Source organism: Podarcis raffonei, chromosome 7 (assembly GCF_027172205.1).
Source record: "Podarcis raffonei isolate rPodRaf1 chromosome 7, rPodRaf1.pri, whole genome shotgun sequence".
NCBI classification, from domain to species: Eukaryota; Metazoa; Chordata; class Lepidosauria; order Squamata; family Lacertidae; genus Podarcis; species Podarcis raffonei.
In genome coordinates, this window is record NC_070608.1 from 55999408 (window position 1) to 56020292 (window position 20885).

General features: G+C 38.8%; 1 protein-coding gene across 3 annotated transcripts in view; it reads left to right on the plus strand.

Moving 5' to 3' along the window:
- Positions 1-20885, plus strand: part of ZNF236 (zinc finger protein 236) — a 45583-nt gene that overhangs the window by 13888 nt on the left and 10810 nt on the right. For all 3 annotated transcript variants that reach the window (XM_053396675.1, XM_053396677.1, XM_053396676.1), the window contains exons 9-25: positions 1682-1846; positions 2770-2983; positions 4443-4715; positions 6244-6447; positions 7988-8132; positions 9236-9496; positions 10216-10466; positions 10931-11032; positions 14832-14983; positions 15394-15494; positions 15797-15948; positions 16536-16748; positions 16887-17157; positions 17929-18032; positions 18892-19257; positions 19874-20019; positions 20390-20633. In XM_053396675.1, coding sequence (XP_053252650.1) covers positions 1682-1846; positions 2770-2983; positions 4443-4715; positions 6244-6447; positions 7988-8132; positions 9236-9496; positions 10216-10466; positions 10931-11032; positions 14832-14983; positions 15394-15494; positions 15797-15948; positions 16536-16748; positions 16887-17157; positions 17929-18032; positions 18892-19257; positions 19874-20019; positions 20390-20633 — 3364 coding nt within the window. The remainder of the gene's footprint in view (positions 1-1681; positions 1847-2769; positions 2984-4442; positions 4716-6243; positions 6448-7987; positions 8133-9235; positions 9497-10215; positions 10467-10930; positions 11033-14831; positions 14984-15393; positions 15495-15796; positions 15949-16535; positions 16749-16886; positions 17158-17928; positions 18033-18891; positions 19258-19873; positions 20020-20389; positions 20634-20885) is intronic.

Below are 20885 nucleotides of genomic sequence, written 5' to 3' on the forward strand. Positions count from 1 at the left end.
TGGAATGGGGCCAGTGTGCTGGGTGTGAAAGTAGAAAAGCATTGCTATTGCTAGCTTTTTAATACTTACTGATAGGGTGAACTTGATTTAAATCAAATTGCTTTAAATCACAGTTTAAATCACTAGTCAGTAAGACTTGATTTAAATCAATTTTTTTACAGAAAGACTCATTCTTGCTGATGTAATCTTAATATTTACAACCAGAGGAAGGTTTCATTTTTGGAATAATAAATTTTCAGAGTAGTTTTTACATTTATATCAAAAATTACTGATTTGGTTATACTGTTAGAAATACATAGATAATTATGAAATTATGGTGAGGTTTAATAAGTTAACTTCATATTTGGACAACTTTTCTGCTGTACTTTATTGGAAGGAGAAAAATAATCATTTCCTTAATTACAATTTAAACTATTTAACTAAAGCAATAACATTATAGCTTATATATCCATGTTTGTTAACTGATGTGTTTAAATGTTTTTTGGTTGTTGTTTTTTTTAAAAAAAAAACTTAGACTGAGTTTTAGCACACATGAAAAACAAATCCTTATTTCTGGATGAATAGCCTCTGGACTATAACGTAACTTAAATAGAAAATTATCTTTAGAAAGATTTTTCCTCCCAACACATTTTATTTTAAAAATCTGATTTAAAAAATAATAATCAATGATTTTTATCCACCCTGCTTATTGAAAAATATTTAATAAATAGATGTTCAAAATAGATGCATCTGCCCTCTTTGAAAGTCTTGGACCTTTTTTTGTGTGTGTGTCCCCTTACAGAAGGTTAATTTTATAATTTAAATTAGACCTGTAAATTGATATCTTATTGCCTCTTTCATAGTTACTTTATTTATATATATTTCTATATTTTGCACTTTTCCAGCAAATATTTAACCAGTTGGCGGGTAAATTGGTTCCCAAAGGGGAAGAGCATGTGAATATGAATGCACAACAGAAATGAATGCTGGATGTTATTGTTGCAGTACCTTGGAAATTCTTGGCTTGCAAGTTCAGTTTCATACTTTCTCATTATTCCAGATATTGTGTAGTTAGAAATGAACTGGTCTTTCAGATTTGACGTTTACATAGGGTAATAAATTAAGGCTCATTATTCATTAATGTACATCCTTGGGGGGGGACCATATGTGCATTTTTCTTGGTAGCCCAAGTTTCTTGAAGTTCATCAGTGCATTCATAGTGGTAGTTGAACTAGAACTTTTGAAACCTTTTTCATAGTGATCCAGCTTACGTCCAGAGAGTAAATGGTTGAGCCTCCATAGCGTGATTTTAAGACAACAGGGTTATTTGTACAGTCTTAATTTCACTTCTTTCATTAACACAAGTTACAGCCAGATCAGTATCATGCAAAGCTTCAATCCTCTTATGAGCATTCTACAAACTTTCATTTATAACCAAACCTTTTCTGACTGATAACAGTTTGTTGGAGTATTTACTCGGTTGTTGTATGATCCACACTGGTTTTTCATTTGTTTCTGAATGCTATTCATGAATGACACTTTTGACATACTTGCTCTTAATATAGGGATTACTGTACAGTACATAAGTAGGCCAGTCCTGTAAAAAACAACAGCAAACAGTTACATTCCAAATGTTTTGTATTGTTTAATTCCTTTACAAATGACATTTGTATATTTAATACGACATCTCTTTTGTCAACAGACAGAAAATCCAGTAACTTCAGTGGCAGGACATCAAGGTCAGCAGTCTGTAACTGACGTCATTCAGCAACTGCTTGAGTTGTCAGAGCCAGTGGAAAATAATCAGTCTCAGCAACCTGGTCAGCAACTCAGTATGGCTGTGGGAATAAACAGAGACATTTTGCAGGTAGGGTAAAAAACTATTTTGGAACCTTACCTACTCTTTCCTAAAATTTAGAAGGCTGGGTGGGGTGGAGGAAACAACAGTCTTCCGTATACTGCATCAAATCACCTCTAACTTCACCCTGCTAGATTGTGCTGGGAGCTGAGAAGAGTCACATGTGGAGAAAAGAGTACTAGATACATTAGGCTATGGTGAGCGGTCCATGACTGCTTTCATCCTAACACAGCAATAAAGGAGTGGATGGTCCTCCAGTTGTTAGACTTCAGCTCCCATCTGTTCCAGCCAGCATGGTCAATGACCTGGTAATGGGAATCGTAGATCTACAACATCTGAAAGGCTTCCCATCTCTGCCCTAGTGTTTGCTGTGTTTGATTCCCAGTAGCTGAGGTAAACATAGAAAATTACTGCTTGCTGCAAGACTCCTCTGTCCCTAGTGTTGAGCATTCTTGAAGGAATGGCAATAGCAACTGCTAAGTACTTCTTCCAGTGAGCTTCATTCTCCATTCTTCCGTGTCCAGAGCTGTCAGCTTTAATAAAAAAAGAGGTAAATGTAGGAATTTTGTTTTTTAAAATAGTGGCATTATATGACAATTTTTCTTTTAAAAAAGCAGCGCTAATTAAACCTGGTAAAGCTGTAGCTTTTTGCAAACAGAGAATGTTCCTCTAGTTTGACAAAATTCCATGGGGTAATGGATTGAAATTGTTAGTTCTGCTCTGATTTTCTGAAAGAGAGGGTGCTGCATTTGTTAGATTCTAAATATTGCTTCTAATATAACAAGTGACAAGTAAAAAAAAAAGTTATCTGAAGACTTCAAAATAGTCAAAATATAATTCTTTGTATAGTTGACTTATTGCATTCTTGCCAAAACCTTTGGTCACATATTTATGAATCATGCACTCAGTTTAATTCATTATGTTTGTCTTAGCAAGCCTTGGAAAACAGTGGGCTGTCTTCAATCCCAGTCTCAACAAATGCAGACTGCAATGAAAACAAGACCGCTTCAAGTCAGGATGAAAATGCAGAAGTTCAGAATCAAGTCAACACTAGCAATCCAGAACCAATTAAAGAGCAAGAAAATCCAGAAAAAGTAGAGAAAAAGGAAAAAAGAGTTCTGAAGAAAAAATCCCAGTTTCTACCTGGTAATAATGAAATTGTTCACTATATAATACCATTTATTATTGTTTATCACATCCATTTTTCCTTCTTGTCACCATCCCGTGGAACAGATACTGGGTCCTTTCAATTCACTAGGAGTCAGGTTCTTTGAAAACGACTTGTCTGGGGATTAGACTAGGATGCAATTTCTGCTTCCTCATTGGAGCCCAATCCCTTGTCCTCTTGGAGAATTGGGTGGAAGATTAGATGGGTGAAAATATGAGGTTGTGTGTAGTTTACCAGTCTTGTAAACTTAGTCCCCTTCTCCTAGAAGTCCAGGAGGGGGTGAGTTGATCACTTTCTGGGTTCCTGGTCTTGCCAATGTGTACCAGGGACTAACTCCTCATAACCAGACACGACTCTAATCCCAATATTCCCAAAACTTGGGCACCCTAACTTGCTGGCTAGAAAAATTCCAATCTCCCTTTTTCCATGAGAAGGTTAGCTAATTCCTGCACTGTGCAGAACAAATAACTCTTAATGTTCTCTTCACATTGAAGGGAATGGATGATATTCAGGCAGATAGGTTAAGCAGACAGAATATTTAAGATACCTGGAGTACATAATACCCTAGTTTTAGCAACGAGAGTGTTTACAATCACATTTATCACAATCCTTTTCCTTGTGGTGTTGTAGCAAAGGATTCAGACCCATTGTAACCTCAGTTCCCATGTTCTTAAGCCTGACATTCTCAGTGACAACTGACAGACTATTTTTAGCTGGTGAGGTCCAGTAGGTCTCATGTCCTCCTTAGGGCTGCCACACACCTCCCCATTGTAAAGTAAATATAATCACCAAACATCTCTTAGAGGTGTTTACTTTTTAACTCTTAGTCAAGACTGTATTCCTTGTAGTTATTAACTTACAGGCTAGTCCTCTGGCCAGACCTTTTCTTAGTTTCTAAAACCAATTCCCATTTCCATCTTACGTTCTAAAACTAAGCATATTAATGGAACCGTTAAAATCTTACCTGTGCAGGACACATGCCCTTCAGTCAATTCCCCTCTGTTTGCCACTTTTGAGGAGAGTTATGACACCTTAAACTATCTTACCCATAAAAAACAGTGCTACTTGTATATTCTACTCTTTCCAAATATATTAAACATCTTCTCTTAATGAATACATTTTTCCAATAGAATTTATTTAGGGCAGTTGATCAGTTTAAATAAAACCTCACTGTATAATCTAGTTCCATTTATTTCCCGTTGCTTGTTTTATTTTAATCTAATATTGTGATTAAAGCTGGTTTCTTGTACTTACAATTTTGTTTAAATCTGAGAAGAGCCGTGACTAAAGGGAAATGGAAGATGTCTTCACTTTGTTAACATAATTTAATATTGAGTCTCCTTTTCAAATTCTGACTTCTCTTTCTGAGACTGTTGTATTAATAGTATTTTAAGTAGTAAAGCAAGTACTTCTTTGATCTCTAAAATTATATTTCAGGTACCATACGTGAGGAAAACGGAATACGATGGCATATTTGTCCGTATTGTTCTAAAGAATTTAAAAAGCCCAGTGATCTAGTGAGACACATCCGCATTCACACTCATGAAAAGCCATTCAAATGTCCGCAGTGTTTCCGGGCCTTTGCTGTGAAGAGCACTCTCACAGCACACATTAAAACACATACCGGCATTAAGGCTTTTAAGTGCCAGTACTGTATGAAGAGCTTTTCTACCTCAGGAAGTTTAAAAGTGCATATTCGCTTACATACAGGTAAGTTGTCACATTTATCTTTTCCTAATATTGAGAGAACTTCCTTAGGACTAAGAAAGTCGTACTGAAAGTTGCTTATGTGCCTTTTACATGCAAGACATTTTATCTGATTAATTTGCAGGAATCTGAAAATATTTTTTCCCCCAGTTTTTTTTTTTTTTACAGTTTTAATCAGTAATATGAAAAACTTTTGACTTCCAGGTTTGAAATTTTGCCAAGTTCTCACTTTAGCAAGGGATGTAAAAAAAATCTTTTTTTTTATGTCAGGAGCTTCATCTGCATGTCTATTTTACCCAAAGCAGGGCGAGGCAGTGAAATTATATTGACTCAGCCCACATTGCCTTCATGCACTGTTCATAATATTTGACAGAAGAGTTGCCATGTTATTCTTTTACAGAAAATACAACAGAACTTTGTTTTTGCTTATCCTCTAATTTACTAGTCCTTAAGATGCCATAAAAGTAAAATTCTTCATTGGTTTTGGCTGTAATATGTAACTGATGGTCAAGTGATTTTCACCTTAAGTTTCACATGTATTAGCCCAATAATGCATGATCCTTAAATGACAAAATTGAGACTATAGATGGACTTTATATTCCATGTTATGTATGGATAACATGTGGTGGAAAGACAGATGGATGGATGAAATCTTGGTGTTCCACCACAGATTGGTTATACTTACTTTTGTCAGTGTTTGACTGGGGCAGTAGCTGACTTTAAGATGTGATTTGAATAAGCATCCTGTAACATGTGCAATAAGGGACGTGGGTGGCGCTGTGGGTAAAACCTCAGCGCCTAGGACTTGCCGATCGCATGGTCGGCGGTTCGAATCCCCGCAGCGGGGTGCGCTCCCGTTGCTCGGTCCCAGTGCCTGCCAACCTAGCAGTTCGAAAGCACCCTCGGGTGCAAGTACATAAATAGGGACCGCTTACTAGCGGGAAGGTAAACGGCGTTTCCGTGTGCGGCTCTGGCTCGCCAGAGCAGCTTCGTGACGCTGGCCACGTGACCCAGAAGTGTCTGCGGACAGCGCTGGCTCCCGGCCTATAGAGTGAGATGAGCGCACAACCCTAGAGTCTGTCAAGACTGGTCCGTACGGGCAGGAGTACCTTTACATTTATCTTTTAACATGTGCAATATTATTTAAATGTGGATATTGCCAGTGCTGTACTATGTTGCTTTTGGATGTATATTGCCACCCACGGTCAGGTGTAACTCATCTCATTTAGCTTTGTTTAGGTAGAGCTGGATTGGGTAGTAAATGTTTTGGAGCATGGAAGAGGAGCAGGAAGAGGTGTGCAAGTCCAAATATTGCATATGAACTCAGTGTCCTACACTGGTAGGACATCAGTATCTCACAGACTTTATTTCGCACAGACTTTATCGCACAGACATATTTCACATGCTGAATTATGTATAGAGGCTGTAAAGGGGAAAGTTTCTAGATGAGGTCAAGAAATACATTTACCCTTTTGTCTTGCTTTCGAAGCTGTAGAATATTAAACACATAATATGCTATTCTTTTTTTTAGGTATTAGACCTTTTGCTTGCCCACACTGTGATAAAAAGTTCCGAACTTCTGGTCACAGAAAGACACACATTGCCTCTCATTTTAAACACACGGAACTAAGAAAGATGAGGCATCAGCGTAAACCTGCAAAGTTTCGTACAGGAAAGACGAATGTTCCAGTACCTGATATCCCTTTGCAAGAACCTATACTCATCACAGATTTAGGTAAAGTGTGCACAGTATGATTTGCTTGCATAAAGTCTTACTTTTTAGTTATAGAATAAAACTAAAAACCAGGATTCCCAGTTGACCAAAGAGATGCCTGAGGAAAACGCTTGTTGATTGCGTTTTGATGGTCATTAATGTGAAGGCTGTTATGTAATTAGGCATGTAGCTTACTTTGTAGTCCTCTGAGCCATTGATTCAGTTAAAGAAACATTTTGGATAGAGCACAGTGTCTGCTGCAGTAATGCAGTTATCATGACTTGCAGCATTACACTGATAACACAAGCTCAGTATGTAGTTCATGGAACAAATCAGATTTGTATGCCTGTAATTGTGTGAAAAGGGACGCGGGTGGCGCTGTGGGTTAAAGCCTCAGCGCCTAGGACTTGCCGATCGAAAGGTCGGCGGTTCGAATCCCCGCAGCGGGGTGCGCTCCCGTCGTTTGGTCCCAGCGCCTGCCAACCTAGCAGTTCGAAAGCACCCCCGGGTGCAAGTAGATAAATAGGGACCGCTTACCAGCGGGAAGGTAAACGGCGTTCCGTGTGCTGTGCTGGCTCGCCAGATGCAGCTTGTCACGCTGGCCACGTGACCCGGAAGTGTCTGCGGACAGCGCTGGCTCCCGGTCTATAGAGTGAGATGAGCGCACAACCCTAGAGTCTGGCAAGACTGGCCCGTACGGGCAGGGGTACCTTTACCTTTTACCTTTAATTGTGTGAAAAGCTGAAAGATGATACGTAGTAGTTTTTAAAATTTCATGCAGGGAAGATATACAAGCAAAGAAATATTCTACATTTTCAGCATAGTTGTTCTCAGCCTGTTGGTCACCTGAGATTTTAAATAGCATAGTGTAAATAACTACCAGGTCTTTGCAAAATTAAGCTGATACCTTCTGATAGCTAGTTTGTTCATTTAAAAAAGGAAAACATTTCCTTAGACACACAGGAATATATTTAAGGCTTTAAAGAGAGTTTTAAGTTTTAACCTTCACATAAGCTAAAGTAACAGTAGTGTCTTCTTTTCTCCATATGAAGTGGAAGGAAGGGTATAATTACAATAATTACATTTTATTTATAATTCATTTCATTTAGGAGAAAGAATATGGCTGTATTTGGACAAGCAGGATCTTGGCTTAATATGCTGAGATAGGTACAAAGGTCAGGCACCTGCATGCAACTATGTTACTCTTCCCTTCTTATAAACACATAATCAAGCCAGGAAGCCTCAGTTAACCAGAGCATTCAGACTGGGAATTATGGTTAATTACTTCTAAGCAAGCTAGAACACGAAGCCATGATTTAAAGATGGCTGCAGTATTCTGGCTGTTTTGGAAGCCCTTAACCATAGGAAGTGTGGTTCCTGACATGCTTCACCATTCATGTGAAGAGTAAAGCAGTTGTGGGCAGCTGAAGTTTGTCCATATCTCAGTTTATTAAGCTAAGAGCATGACAATTTGAAAACAGCGGCTGTTAGGTGTTACAATTGTTTTAGTATTTGAAACTGTCTCAGTTTGATCCGTCTTTTTCTTTCCTTCTCTATACAGGTCTTATCCAGCCAATCCCAAGAAATAGCCAGTTCTTCCAAAATTACTTCAATAATAATTTTGTGAATGAAGCGGATAGGCCATATAAATGTTATTACTGTCATAGAGCATATAAAAAGTCTTGCCATCTTAAACAGCATATACGGTAAATTCCAGAGCAAAGATGTGGGTGGCTGAGAGAATGTTCTAAAAATTAAAGAACAGGAAATAGTTCTTTCTCTGTATTCTCACATCTGTCCTGTGCTGCTATACTGCCAATATACTTGCTGTTTCACCTTCGTTCCAAAGGCATAGAACATTAAGGTTTAGAAAGCACAAAATACAGAGCTGTGGGAGAGTGTAATTTTTTTTCTTTGTGAGATTAAGAGGGAATCTTCACTTCCCTAAATAGTGCTGACTTTGTCCTGCGAATAGTGAGGTGCCCTGTATACCCAAATTAGATAAATATATTAAAATAAATAGATGGTATAATAATGTAATTATTGCATCATATAATTTTATTGTACGCTGGTGCTCAGCACCCCTAAGTTTAGATCCCCCCAAATCATGATGCATTATGCCTATCTTATTCCACCCTACTCCCTTTGAACGACTGATTCTTCCTTAACAATCAGCAGTAGTGATAAAATAATTTATAAAAGTACAGCATCATGTTTATAACTTGGGCTAGGTAGTAACAAATTTATGGGTTCAACCCTGTAACTGGAAATAATTATAGCTGAAGAATAAATAATTACTTTTAGGTTTATATATTAAAAAACCCAGTTATAATGTAATTTAGTATGACTATATACTAATAACAAACTCATTCTCCAAGTACTTATTTGTATGGCACCATCTATGCATAGTAGGAACATACTAGTAGGATTGGAGGAACCCAGAGCTTTACAGAAGCATGTACACATGCACACACCCTTCAGAAAAAAATCTGTAAGGGAGAGAAGAGACATCAAAACAGTTAAGTGAGGACCAAACATGTTCAGCGGGCACAAAACGCTGGCTGATGCTTTGTGGGGGAAGGCGGAGGAGGCGGGTTGGAATGGCTTGAAACTTGGAACAGCAGCAGTTCATTCAGTAGCATTTTGTTGTAGGTCCTACTGTGAACGTATAATAAAATACTTACAAATCAGTTTTGCTGATTTGGGAACAGTTATATGAGCGCCCCTCTTCCAGCTGATCATTAATAATCTTGAACTTGAACATTTGCTCTTCCGTCCGTCACACTTTGGCATTTATTTATTTTTTAAGATCACATACTGGTGAGAAACCATTCAAATGTTCTCAGTGTGGAAGAGGCTTTGTGTCTGCTGGAGTATTGAAAGCACATATCCGAACACACACAGGATTGAAAGCTTTCAAGTGTCTAATATGCAACGGGGCTTTCACAACCGGCGGGAGTCTAAGGAGGCATATGGGCATCCATAATGACCTTCGACCATATATGTGCCCATATTGTCAGAAAACATTCAAAACCTCATTAAACTGCAAAAAACACATGAAAACTCACAGGTACGTGCGTTTTAACTGTGCTTTCTACGAGCACTTGATCTTGTATTGCTACTGTCTGCTTGGGCAGCCAACCTTTTTAGTTTGGGAATTTTAAGGGGTCTTCTCAGTGTGCCAATAATGAATTCCTAACCAACTTCTGAATGAGTGATTAGGCCTGGCATAGTGTCAGCATTTGGCTTGGTCATGCAAAGGTTGACCAGCAGTTATACATTGGTACTACTTTTAAAAAACATGTTCAAGGCCTATCACTGGGTAGGGAAGCACTAGGCTGGACAACTGTAGCATCTCCCTTTGTCCAGTGCTTGGGCCTGTCACCAGTCTAGTGTTATTTTGCAATTTTATATTGGGGCACAGAGGACCCTTGACAGATGTATTTTTTGGGGTAGTGGAGTAGGAAAATGTAGCTATGTTGGGTCTGGGACTTCTCCACGTAGTGTAGGACCCATCTCAGTGTTCAGCTAACAGTGTCAGTGCCACCAGTTGTCCTTGCAGCTCACTGTTTGGACAGCAACATGGTGCCCATTTTGTAAGTAATATTTTGTTGCAGGTGAACAGAACAGAAATTTGCTATGATTGAAGGAAGATAGGAAGGTAGTCAAATACAAACTAAGTTATTCTGTTATCCTGAGGTTTTTTAGATATACACACAGTTAAAAGACGCTCCTACTGTCAACCTCATATTTTGTTAGTGCAACAGAACTGTCGTCTTCCTCTTTCAGGTATGAGCTTGCACAACAGCTGCAACAGCACCAGCAAGCTGCTTCAATTGATGATACAACAGTAGACCAGCAGAGCATTCATGTTTCTACTCAGATGCAAGTTGAGATTGAAAGTGAAGAGCTGCAGCAAACTGAAGCTGTCACAACAGATCAAGAAACTATTTTAGATTTGGACCAGCAGCAGGTTGTGGACTCGGAGGAAACTGAACTGAGGCCACAGTTGACTGATCAACCACTTGGTCAAGAGGAAGGTAAATGTAGTAGAAAAGATTGGTAAATAAGTCAGTTTAAAGGGAAATTTGTTTAGCAGCTATCCTTAAATGTTGTGATTAGGCTTAATGAACCTGATTTTTTTTTTTGTGAGTCTACTGTGCAAAGCTGCAGCAGTAGCTGAGTGGTGATATGAATGGTCTTATTAATGCATCATTTATTGGGGACAAATCTCAACTTAGTATGAGTTTCAGGCTTTCTGTGAACGTTCCTTTCATTGCAGAAAGAAAGTCACATTAGACCCATGCTGCAGCTCGTTCAGTGAACATGATTGGTATTAGAAACAGATGTGACAGCTAGAAGCTAAATGATACCTTAAACCTGGGTTATGGGTATCACAACAGAGTGCCTAGGCATGCTTTTTTATAACAAGAATACAAAGCTGAAAATTAATGGACTGCAGTAAAATCTTATGTTCATTTTTCACATTTCATTTCATTTCCAGATAGATTTGTGACATCCCAACATGCACTGCAAGAAAATATGAATCAGTTTGAGCAGCAGACTATAGCACAGCAATCATTTGATCAGCAAGCATTATCACAAGGTTAGTAAATTTCTAAATAATACTTTTCAAAGTGACCTATGAGTACGTTTTTGCAATGTTTGAAAGCTTCAACAGTATTCAGCTGCACAGTGACTGCAATTCCAGAATGTCATCACATCTACAGAAAAAGGTTGGTGCTTGTGAAACCGATTGAGTGGAGTTTCAGAACCAATCTAATTTGTGAAACTACAGGTTTAATTATTTTCTTTTAGGAAAGTTTTCTTCTTTATCATAAAGTATTCATCTCATAGAAATGTAAGGTATTAAGTAATGCTAGACAAAGCATGGTTTAAAATCTGTATTGTACAAGATTTCTATTTTACTTGGAATGCTCTCTACAGATTTCCTATTCTTTGAAGGTTATTTGATGTTCCTGGAGCCATTCAGAAATTTTAAATCTCAGGTAGGTTTATATAGAAACATGTGTTTAACTTGATGGACCCTCTCTCTTTGTCTACATATGTGCTTCATTGTTCTTAGTTGTTTATTTACTCGGAAGATAGGAAAATGAAAGTCTGATATTATATTTGCATTGTCCTTCCATGATGATAGTTCCCCTGCTGTCAGGGAGAAGGAGGGTCTTAGGGAAGGAGAACATCACTGAGGAAAAGGGAAACAACTCCTTAGAAAGGGACTCGTTCTTTGGGGGATGAGCAGCTATCCTCTTGTGCTGAGGATATTTCTCTGGGGGGTGGGGTGGAGGGATCCTGGCGGGGGGCAATTTGATCATTAGGAACATATACCGTATTTTTCGCACCATAGGACACACCGGACAATAGGACGCACCTTGTTTTAGAGGGGGGAGAACAAGAAAAAAAAATTCTCCCCCTCTCTGCCCAGCGCCCCTTCAGCGAAGCGGCAGGAGGCGCTGCGCAGAGAGGGGGAGAATTTTCCCCCTCTTGTTTTCCCGCTCTAAAACAAGGTGCCGTTTAAGGTGCGTTCAGGCGGCTACCTTGGAAGCCTGGAGAGCGAGAGGGGTCGGTGCACACCAACCCCTCTCGCTCTCCAGGCTTCAGGTTCCTTTTGACCTGCTCTTTGGGGCTGGCGGGGGGAAGCCCACCACCAGCCCCAAAGAGCAGGTCGGGGAGCAGCGGAAAGGCGCAGCGGAGAGGCTGCTGCCATAGCCGCGCGTCACCTCTCCAGCCGGGAGAGGGTCGTGGGGCTATGGCGTCTTCGCTCCATAGGACGCACACACATTTCCCCTTCATTTTTCCTCTGGATTGCCTGGTAGATAGTTCTGAAATGGAGTCAGTGGTTGTGATGCATGGTGGCTTATTTCAAAAAATGGAAGTCTTGTCTAAATGAAGAGAACAAAAAGGAATATAAACTTTGGCAAAAAGTGCAAGTGTAAGGGATGCTTAAAAAAAGAATTTGAGGAACACCTTGCTAAGAACATTGAGACCAACATCAAGTACTGTAGTTCTTTAAAATAAATTTTAAAGTGTTCTCCTGCTGATTTCTCTGTCTTGTGATTACGGATGTCAGATTTATGTCCATTTATCCTTTGGTGTAAGGTTTGGCCTGTTTGTCCAAAATAGACAGCTGAAGAGCACTGCTGGCATTTGATGGTGTACACTATGTTAGAAGATTAGAAGATGAGCCATTAAGTAGGCCTGAGATGGTATGTTTGATGTTGTTGGGGCCGGTAATGGTACTACCCAGGTGTATGTGGCAACAAAGTTGGCATCTGGGTTTATTGCAGGCTCTGGTACCAGTTTCCATGTTAAGTTTGGTTGCTGTATTATTGTGGGTGAGGAGGAGTTTAAGATTAGGTGGCTGTCTGTAGGCTATGAAAGGTCTTCCTCCCAGAGCTTGAGACAGAGAAACCAGTAGGAAAACACTTCAGTCTCCCAGGACATTCGAAATAATAATAATAATAATAATAATAATAATAATAATAATAATATTTATATCCCGCCCTCCCCAGCCGAAGCCAGGCTCAGGGCGGCTAACAACAATCAAATAATCAAACAAGCAAATAATCCAACATTCTAAAAACATTTCATTATAAAAATTAATTAAAATCAAATTGATGGCAACTGTTAAGCAAAATTCTGTGCAGGTTGCCAGAGGAGGGAGTCAGGCTGCGCCCTGACCAAAGGCCTGTGGAACAACTCTGTCTTGTTCCTGGTGGAACAAGATCTCAAACTGGCTGTCTTATTACAAAAGAATTTCAGAAATAGACTTGAAAGAGAAGTTGCTGAATTACAACTTATCACTAAACTGAAAACTATGGAGAGACCTGATCTGAACAGCAATATTGGATTCTTATCCCATTACACAGGGTAAAGCGATTCTTGGTCCTCTACATACTGTCCCTTTAAAAATCTCTTGCTTTTTCTTTTTCTTGTGGGACCAACTGTCATTAACGGTCACTAACAGACTTACCATACCCATTAGCCAATCACCCATTGCCTCCTCTCCCTCTTATTATATATAAGGGTCTGATGACTTCTGTTTCAGAGTATCTGAAGAAGTGTGCATGTGCACAAAAGCTTATACCTAAAACTGCTCAGTTGATCTCTAAGGTACTACATTATAATTTTAAAATTCATTTGGAAGGAAGGAAGTAAATTTTTATTTATACCCCGCCCTCTCTGGCTGAGACCGGGCTCAGGGCGGCTAACATCTAATATCAAATACATTAAAACACAATCAAACAGTTGATTAAAATACAGTTTAAAAATTAGATTCAGCATAAAATTTAATGATTGCCCACGAATTACAACCATAGGGGTCAGGACTTTTTTTGAAGACTTGATTCTTTTAAGGGAGTTTTTTGGTTTTTCAGAAGAGTATAACTCATTTCTTCCCGTGAAAAAAGAGAAGCAGTAGATTCAGTTAAACCTGTTTTTTTCAATGTGAAGTGCTGGTATAACATAAATTTTATGAGAGGAGCAAATAACTTCATTTTGAAGAGGCACAAATATAGTGGAATAGGAATTAGTTTGGCATAATATTTATGTTGTTATTGTTTGTACTGAGTCTTACATTTTTGTGAAACCAATGTAGATAAAGGAAGCTGAGTCAACCTGTTAGACACATGTACACATAACATTAAATTCAGAATTTGAATGGCTCTGAGCTAATTGAGACTTTTTAAGGAAACTTCAAATTGTGTTCTGTGGAGAACATAGTTGAAGGCAAACATGGGGGTAAGTATCCTCATTGCTGTGGCTGTTTATTGGATGCCAATAAAGTTTCTTTTTTCTTTTTGCTGTTTTCTTGTAGATGAAGAGGAAATAATTATTGTCTTTCCATGTTACCATTGTTTTGTTCTTTATTAGCGATGGTTTGATCCTATTGGCTATTGTATTGTCTCAGCAACACCTAAGATTAAGCTCTACAAATTCCATATCATTTTGGTGCCACTATCATGAACTTTTACCAGCAAGACTCCAAATCCCTGACCTTCCATGGCAAGGAGGACAGGGATTTTAGGATCTATTAATTTGCAAAGGCATGTTCAACCTATGATTTAAAAATCTATGGATCTATGATTAAAAATTGGTACAAGGTTTTCCTTACATCCCTTCTTGCTAGGTGACTCGTACTGTTGAGCTGTTATAGTTTGCAGAAAGTGAGTTGCTTGCATTGTAATGGATAAGTGTGAGTTATGTACTGTATAATAATAATAATAAATTGTTCTTTATTAAATTTGTATAGCACCCTATACCTGCAGGTCTCAGGGTGCTTCACAGGATAAAATCACAATATAAAACCACAAAATACATAATAAAAAACAAAACAATCCAATAACCTCACGTCTAATACAGCTTTCTCATTTGTCTTTTGGTAGGTTTTACTGTTAATGATGGCTACAGTCAGCAAAATCAATTTCCAGCAGTACAGCAGCTTCAAGATTCAAGCACCCTTGAATCCCAAGCTCTTTCAACAAGCTACCACCAACCAAATCTACTTCAGGTTCCTGCACCAGATGCTATTAATGTAGTAAGTATTTACTTGAAAGGTGTGTAGTTTTTATAGCTTTGTGGAACTTGCATTCTTAGGTCAAATAATGCTACTTCAGAGAGAAGAGCTGTACCTCTTCACCAACTGAACATTTTGCCTCCCCACAATGACCTGTAATGCCCAGAACATTTGGGGGAAATGGAAATGGTGACTGGACCTTTGAGATGTCAGCTGCTCTATAGTCACCACCTGCAACAGCAGAGTTAAAAAGAAGACGAATAAAGAATCTGTCACCTTTGCTAAAGACAAGCTTCCTTTAGGACTAGGCCATTTTATTGCCACACAACTCTACTTGGTTAAATGTAGAGTTTAGCCATCCTTGTTACATGTTTAGGTGAGTTGATTTTAGTATTGTATTGACAACTGAAAAATTAATATTTGCTTCCCAGACCACCCGCCTGATTCAAGATCAGTCACAAGAACTTGAGCTGCATCCTCAACGCTCTCAGTTTCTGGAAGATAATGAAGATCAAAGCAAGCGTTCTTACAGGTTTTTTGAACTTTACAATTGGCCATTCTTATGTAGCTGTTGAAAGGAAAAGTCCACTCTGTTACTGAACACAGTGGGACTTACTTCTGAGTAAACACAGATTTGCAATGTAAATTGGTTTATGAGCTGAATATATGTCACTGGGAAACATTTAAGTCCTAAATTCATGAACTACAATTCTGTATAATAATATCAGTTGTTGCTAGCAGTAAACCAGGAAACATTGGCATGTCATATTTATTTACAGGCCATCATCAAAGTTGACTTTTCATTTCATTCCAATTGAACTTCCATTTTTGTAGGTGTGAATATTGCAACAAGGGTTTCAAGAAATCCAGCCACTTGAAGCAGCATGTACGTTCTCACACTGGAGAAAAGCCTTATAAATGCCAGTTGTGTGGACGAGGATTTGTTTCTTCTGGGGTTCTTAAATCTCACGAGAAGACACATACAGGTGATAAAGCAGTAGTAATATTTGGTTCTTTTGCAAGTCATTTTAAGCCTTGTAATTCTCCTGTGTCCAAAAGAAGGGCATGACAGTATGAATTTCCTTGCTGAATTAAACCAAAGGTCATGTAGTCTGGCTTTCTGTTCTTAACAGTGGCTACTGAGCAGTCCAATGCAAAGCATATAAGTCATTGCCATCTCCAGAATTCAAAGTATACTGCCTCTGATATGGAGATCCCATTCATCTGACATGGGTAATGGTTATTGGTAGAACAGCCTTTTAAAATGGTCTAAATTAGAGCATATGGTGTGTTTAGAATGCTGGACTAAAAATGGGGAGAATCAGTTTCATTCCCCACTCAGCTGTAAAGCTGATTCCATGATTTTGGGCCAGTCACTGTTTCTGCTCCTTGGAGGAAGAGTGGGATAAAAATGTCAATAATAATAATAATAATTAGTGACTATCAACACGTTTCTGATAACAAATTGAAAGCAAGTCGCTGCTGTGTGCTTGGAATTGCACCTTAAATCTGACTCATTGTTGAACATGTTCTGTTAGATCACCAGAAAGCCTATTTGTCCTTTTTCCTTCAGGAGTTAAAGCATTCAGTTGCAGCATTTGCAATACATCCTTTACTACTAATGGAAGCCTTACTAGACATATGGCAACTCACATGAGCATGAAACCATACAAGTGCCCATTTTGTGATGAAAGTTTCAGAACTACTGTTCACTGCAAAAAGCACATGAAAAAGCATCAAACTGTGTCTTCAACGGCAGCATCAGGTGGAGAAACAGCAGGAGGAGGTGAGTTTTTTTTCCATATGTGTGAATAATCACTTTGATATTTAAACAGTGTGATGTTCACAGAGGTTGTTTAATTATTTTAATGGGCCTCTAAAAGTACTCTATAACATGCTATTGTTTCTCTATTGAAATATACAGAAGATGATGATGAGACCTCTGAAAGAACATCTTCTAGAAAGTCTAGACCTGGTGTTATCACTTTCACAGAGGAAGAAACAGCAGAACTTGCAAAAATCAGGCCACAAGAAAGCGCAACTGTTTCTGAAAAAGTTCTTGTCCAATCTGCTGCAGAAAAGGACAGAATTAGTGAAATCAAAGACAAGCAAGCAGAAATGGAAGCTGAGCCTAAATATGCCAACTGTTGTACTTACTGTCCAAAAAGCTTTAAAAAACCTAGTGATTTAGTCAGGTAAGAAGGCCTGCCACCCCCAAAGCTAAAGAATACACATGAAGCACGTTATTTTTGCAGCACACTTTTAATCATTCTGGCCACAGTCTAAAGAATTCCACTATTTATTGCATGCCAAGTTGTTTATTAACTGATTTCTTAGTAGCAGCTGTTCATATCACATTGGATCCACTTCTGAAATGTGGAGGAGCTTCAAATGTAGCTTGCAATATGGCATGGGAGGCAACAGTTCAAATTAAAAGTGCCTGATGTCCTACTCATAGGACTTTCACAGTGATGGTGCCCTGTTTCTGGAATGCCCTCCCTAAAAAGGTCCACCTGGTACCTGCATTACAGTTTTTTCAGCACAAGTTAATACATGTTAATTTGCTATCTTTCATTATGGTTGCTGATGTTAGTCTTTAATTGTAATGGGTTTCAAATACCTTATTGTCTATATCGTTGTATATCACCCTGGTATCTGATACGATGAGGGGTGGTATAGGAATGTTTTAAATAAATGAAAGCAGTCCCTGGATTGCAACCATTTTATGAAAAGCTTGTTGAATGAAAATCTGTGGCTTAGTAGCTCCAGGTATAATTGGACTTGGAAAATGTTTCCAAACATGTTTTTCCAACTTGCTTAGAAAACCACATTTCAATGCTCCTCAATTTTTTTAGACCTAGATGTTTTAATTGCTTTGTAAACATTGGTGTTGGCTAGCAGACATTGATAAACATATAGTATTCGCATAAGCATATATTAATTGAAGAACAACTATTTTTGACTAGGCATGTGCGTATCCATACGGGAGAAAAACCATATAAATGTGATGAATGCGGAAAGAGTTTTACTGTAAAGTCTACTCTGGATTGCCATGTAAAAACACACACAGGTAAGCAAAATGTTTTATAATTCCAACTCTAATGAAATGTGCAGGTGAAAAAAACCCCAGGAACATCAAAACACTTGAATTTTTTAGGATGATAATCTGGCTGGGATGTTTGGGTTTTTAATAAAATATTACAGCAGTGGGTGGTTGTTGATTTCAGTGTTGAAGGGTGCTTCCAGAAGGAGGTTTATTGTGGAACAGGTGCTGCTAATGCATGTTAGCTTTTCTCACCGTCCACCTGATGTCATTGTCATCAAAATGGCAGCCTGTACTTAAAAAAATATTAATCAGATATATTTTTTTACTGTGGAAAATCCATTGAGGGAAAATAACCCATTATACATATGCAGCCATCACTAGTGTGGAACTGCCATTTCCCCTCCCCAGACAGGATGTGCATGCGTATTTCTAGCAGTTTGCCACACACTGAAAGCATGCTGCAATTTCAACAAGCCAGGTGGAGCTGTTTTCTTGAAATCACTGCATTTGTGGGAGATGACTTTGGATACTGCGATCACAGTACATCCTTAATTATTTTTATTTATTTATGTGGAGCTCTTATCAGCTAAATATCAGTCTTGTGCAAAACTTTTGTATTAAACACTTAATACAGCTGTTCATATTTTAAACCATAAGTTCAGGGACATCCTACATTGAAATATATGTCCTTGTTCATTTTCTTACTTTCTACGTGGAAAGTGGATGGGGAACGGAAGACAGGAACATGTAGGGACACAATTTTCTGACACAATGTTTGACAGTGGCCTCCGCTGTACAGGCTCAACAGAATTGCAGTGGGTCTTAGCTGTAAAGAGATTAGGATCTTTATTTTCACCTGACAGACTGTTTTCTTACTCTCCAGGTCAGAAGCTCTTCAGTTGTCACGTATGCAGCAATTCATTTTCTACAAAAGGTAGCCTGAAAGTGCATATGCGCTTACATACTGGAGCAAAACCCTTTAAATGCCCTCACTGTGACTTGAGGTTTCGAACTTCTGGACGGAGGAAGACCCACATACAGTGTCACTTTAAACCAGAGGCCAAGAAGGCCAGGAAGCCTGCGCCTCGCACTCCGGCTGAGGGACTACAGCCAGTAAACCTTCTTAATTCATCCTCAACAGATCCCAATGTTTTCATCATGAATAATTCTGTTCTGACAGGCCAGTTTGACCAAAATTTGCTTCCACAAGGTCTTGTTGGTCAGGCTATACTTCCTGCTTCAATGTCAGGTAAACACTGTTGTTGTTCTGCATGGGGTTTAAAGCCTCTTTCTGTTGGTATTACCTGATAAGGAAGAAGTAGGACTATGGTTCATGCTCTGAACAAGGCACAGCTCGGGCGAGATTCACAGGTTTGGCTCACTCATTGCGCACTTCATCGGCTCACTTGGCTTGAGCAGCGAAGATCACTCTGAGGAGCTGTTGCATGTACATTCCTCTTGCACCCGCACTATCTGCCACAGTTCAGCATCCCAGTAAGCCAGAGGGAAAGTTTGGCTTGGGAAAAGTGAAGTGACTGCAAACAAAGCCCCCATCCTTTAGCCAGTCTGCCCACCTAGCTGTGAAAGGGAAAGTGGGGAGGGGAAGGGAACTGGTTAAAGTTGCCCCCCACCTGATACTCTTCCCCCCCCCATCTACATCGGTTGCTTTTAGATATGCCGGATAGAAGAAAGGGAAGGGCAGAGAGAACTAGAGGAGAAAGGCAGGGCAATTGTCTTTGTTTACAAGTACTTCTTGTGGGCTGCTTATGAATGTGATATGTTTATCCATAGAAGATAGAACTTGTTGGCATGGCTTCCTGAAAATAAAGGATACAATATATATATTTGACTGTTTTCCTTTATAGCTGGAGGTGATTTAACTGTATCCTTGACGGATGGTAGTTTGGCAACCCTTGAAGGAATACAGTTACAGCTTGCTGCTAACTTGGTTGGACCAAACGTTCAAATATCTGGAATAGATCCTACCAGCATCAACAACATTACATTACAAGTATGTTTATCCTGTATTATCTTTTATAAACAAATAAAGAGTAAGTTTTGCACAGATAAATGCAAAGCGACTGCCTTTGTATATATACTGCTCATGCATGTCCTGGCTTATTAAACCATTTTTTTTGGGGGGGGGGAGGCTTAGCATTATGTGCAAATGTGGTTGTAAATAGAAAACATCTTAATAATCTGTGCAAATAATCAAGCTTTAGCAAAAACTAGATTTCATAACTTAACTCTTGCAACCATGGTTAGAGTTTCTTTAAACTAGCTTACTTTGAAGATGGGGAAATACTTTCTCTGAGAAATTCTATAACATTTTGTGGAGAGGTGTCATCTTTTTGCATCTCCTATATTCATTTTCTTTTCAGATTGATCCCAGTCTTCTGCAGCAGACGCTACAACAGGGTAACGTACTGACCCAGCAGCTAACTGGGGATCCCAGTTTGGCTACTCAGAACACCTCGCTCCAGACAGCAGATAGTTCAGTGCCAGCAAATGTGGTAATACAACCTTTGTCAAGCTTGTCCTTACAGCCCACTGTTACCTCTTCAGCAAATATGACGATAGGACCTATATCTGAGCAAGAGGCTGTTTTGACTACAAACACTGCTGGTAAGCATGATACAAAAGCACACACTTCCATTTTGAAGGGTTCTGTTGCTAAAAGCTCCCAGAATTATTCCACGTTTAAATTTATTTTGCTCATCTTTTCTGTAAGTTTATTATATAAATATTAATTTCAATTTTAAGAGCAAATATATTATTGCCCTTGGCAAATACTGATCAACCATGTATTTCTATCAATAAAGATTTATTTTTTAAAAAAACCACACAAATTAAATTAAACATGTTCCTGGTTGAGGA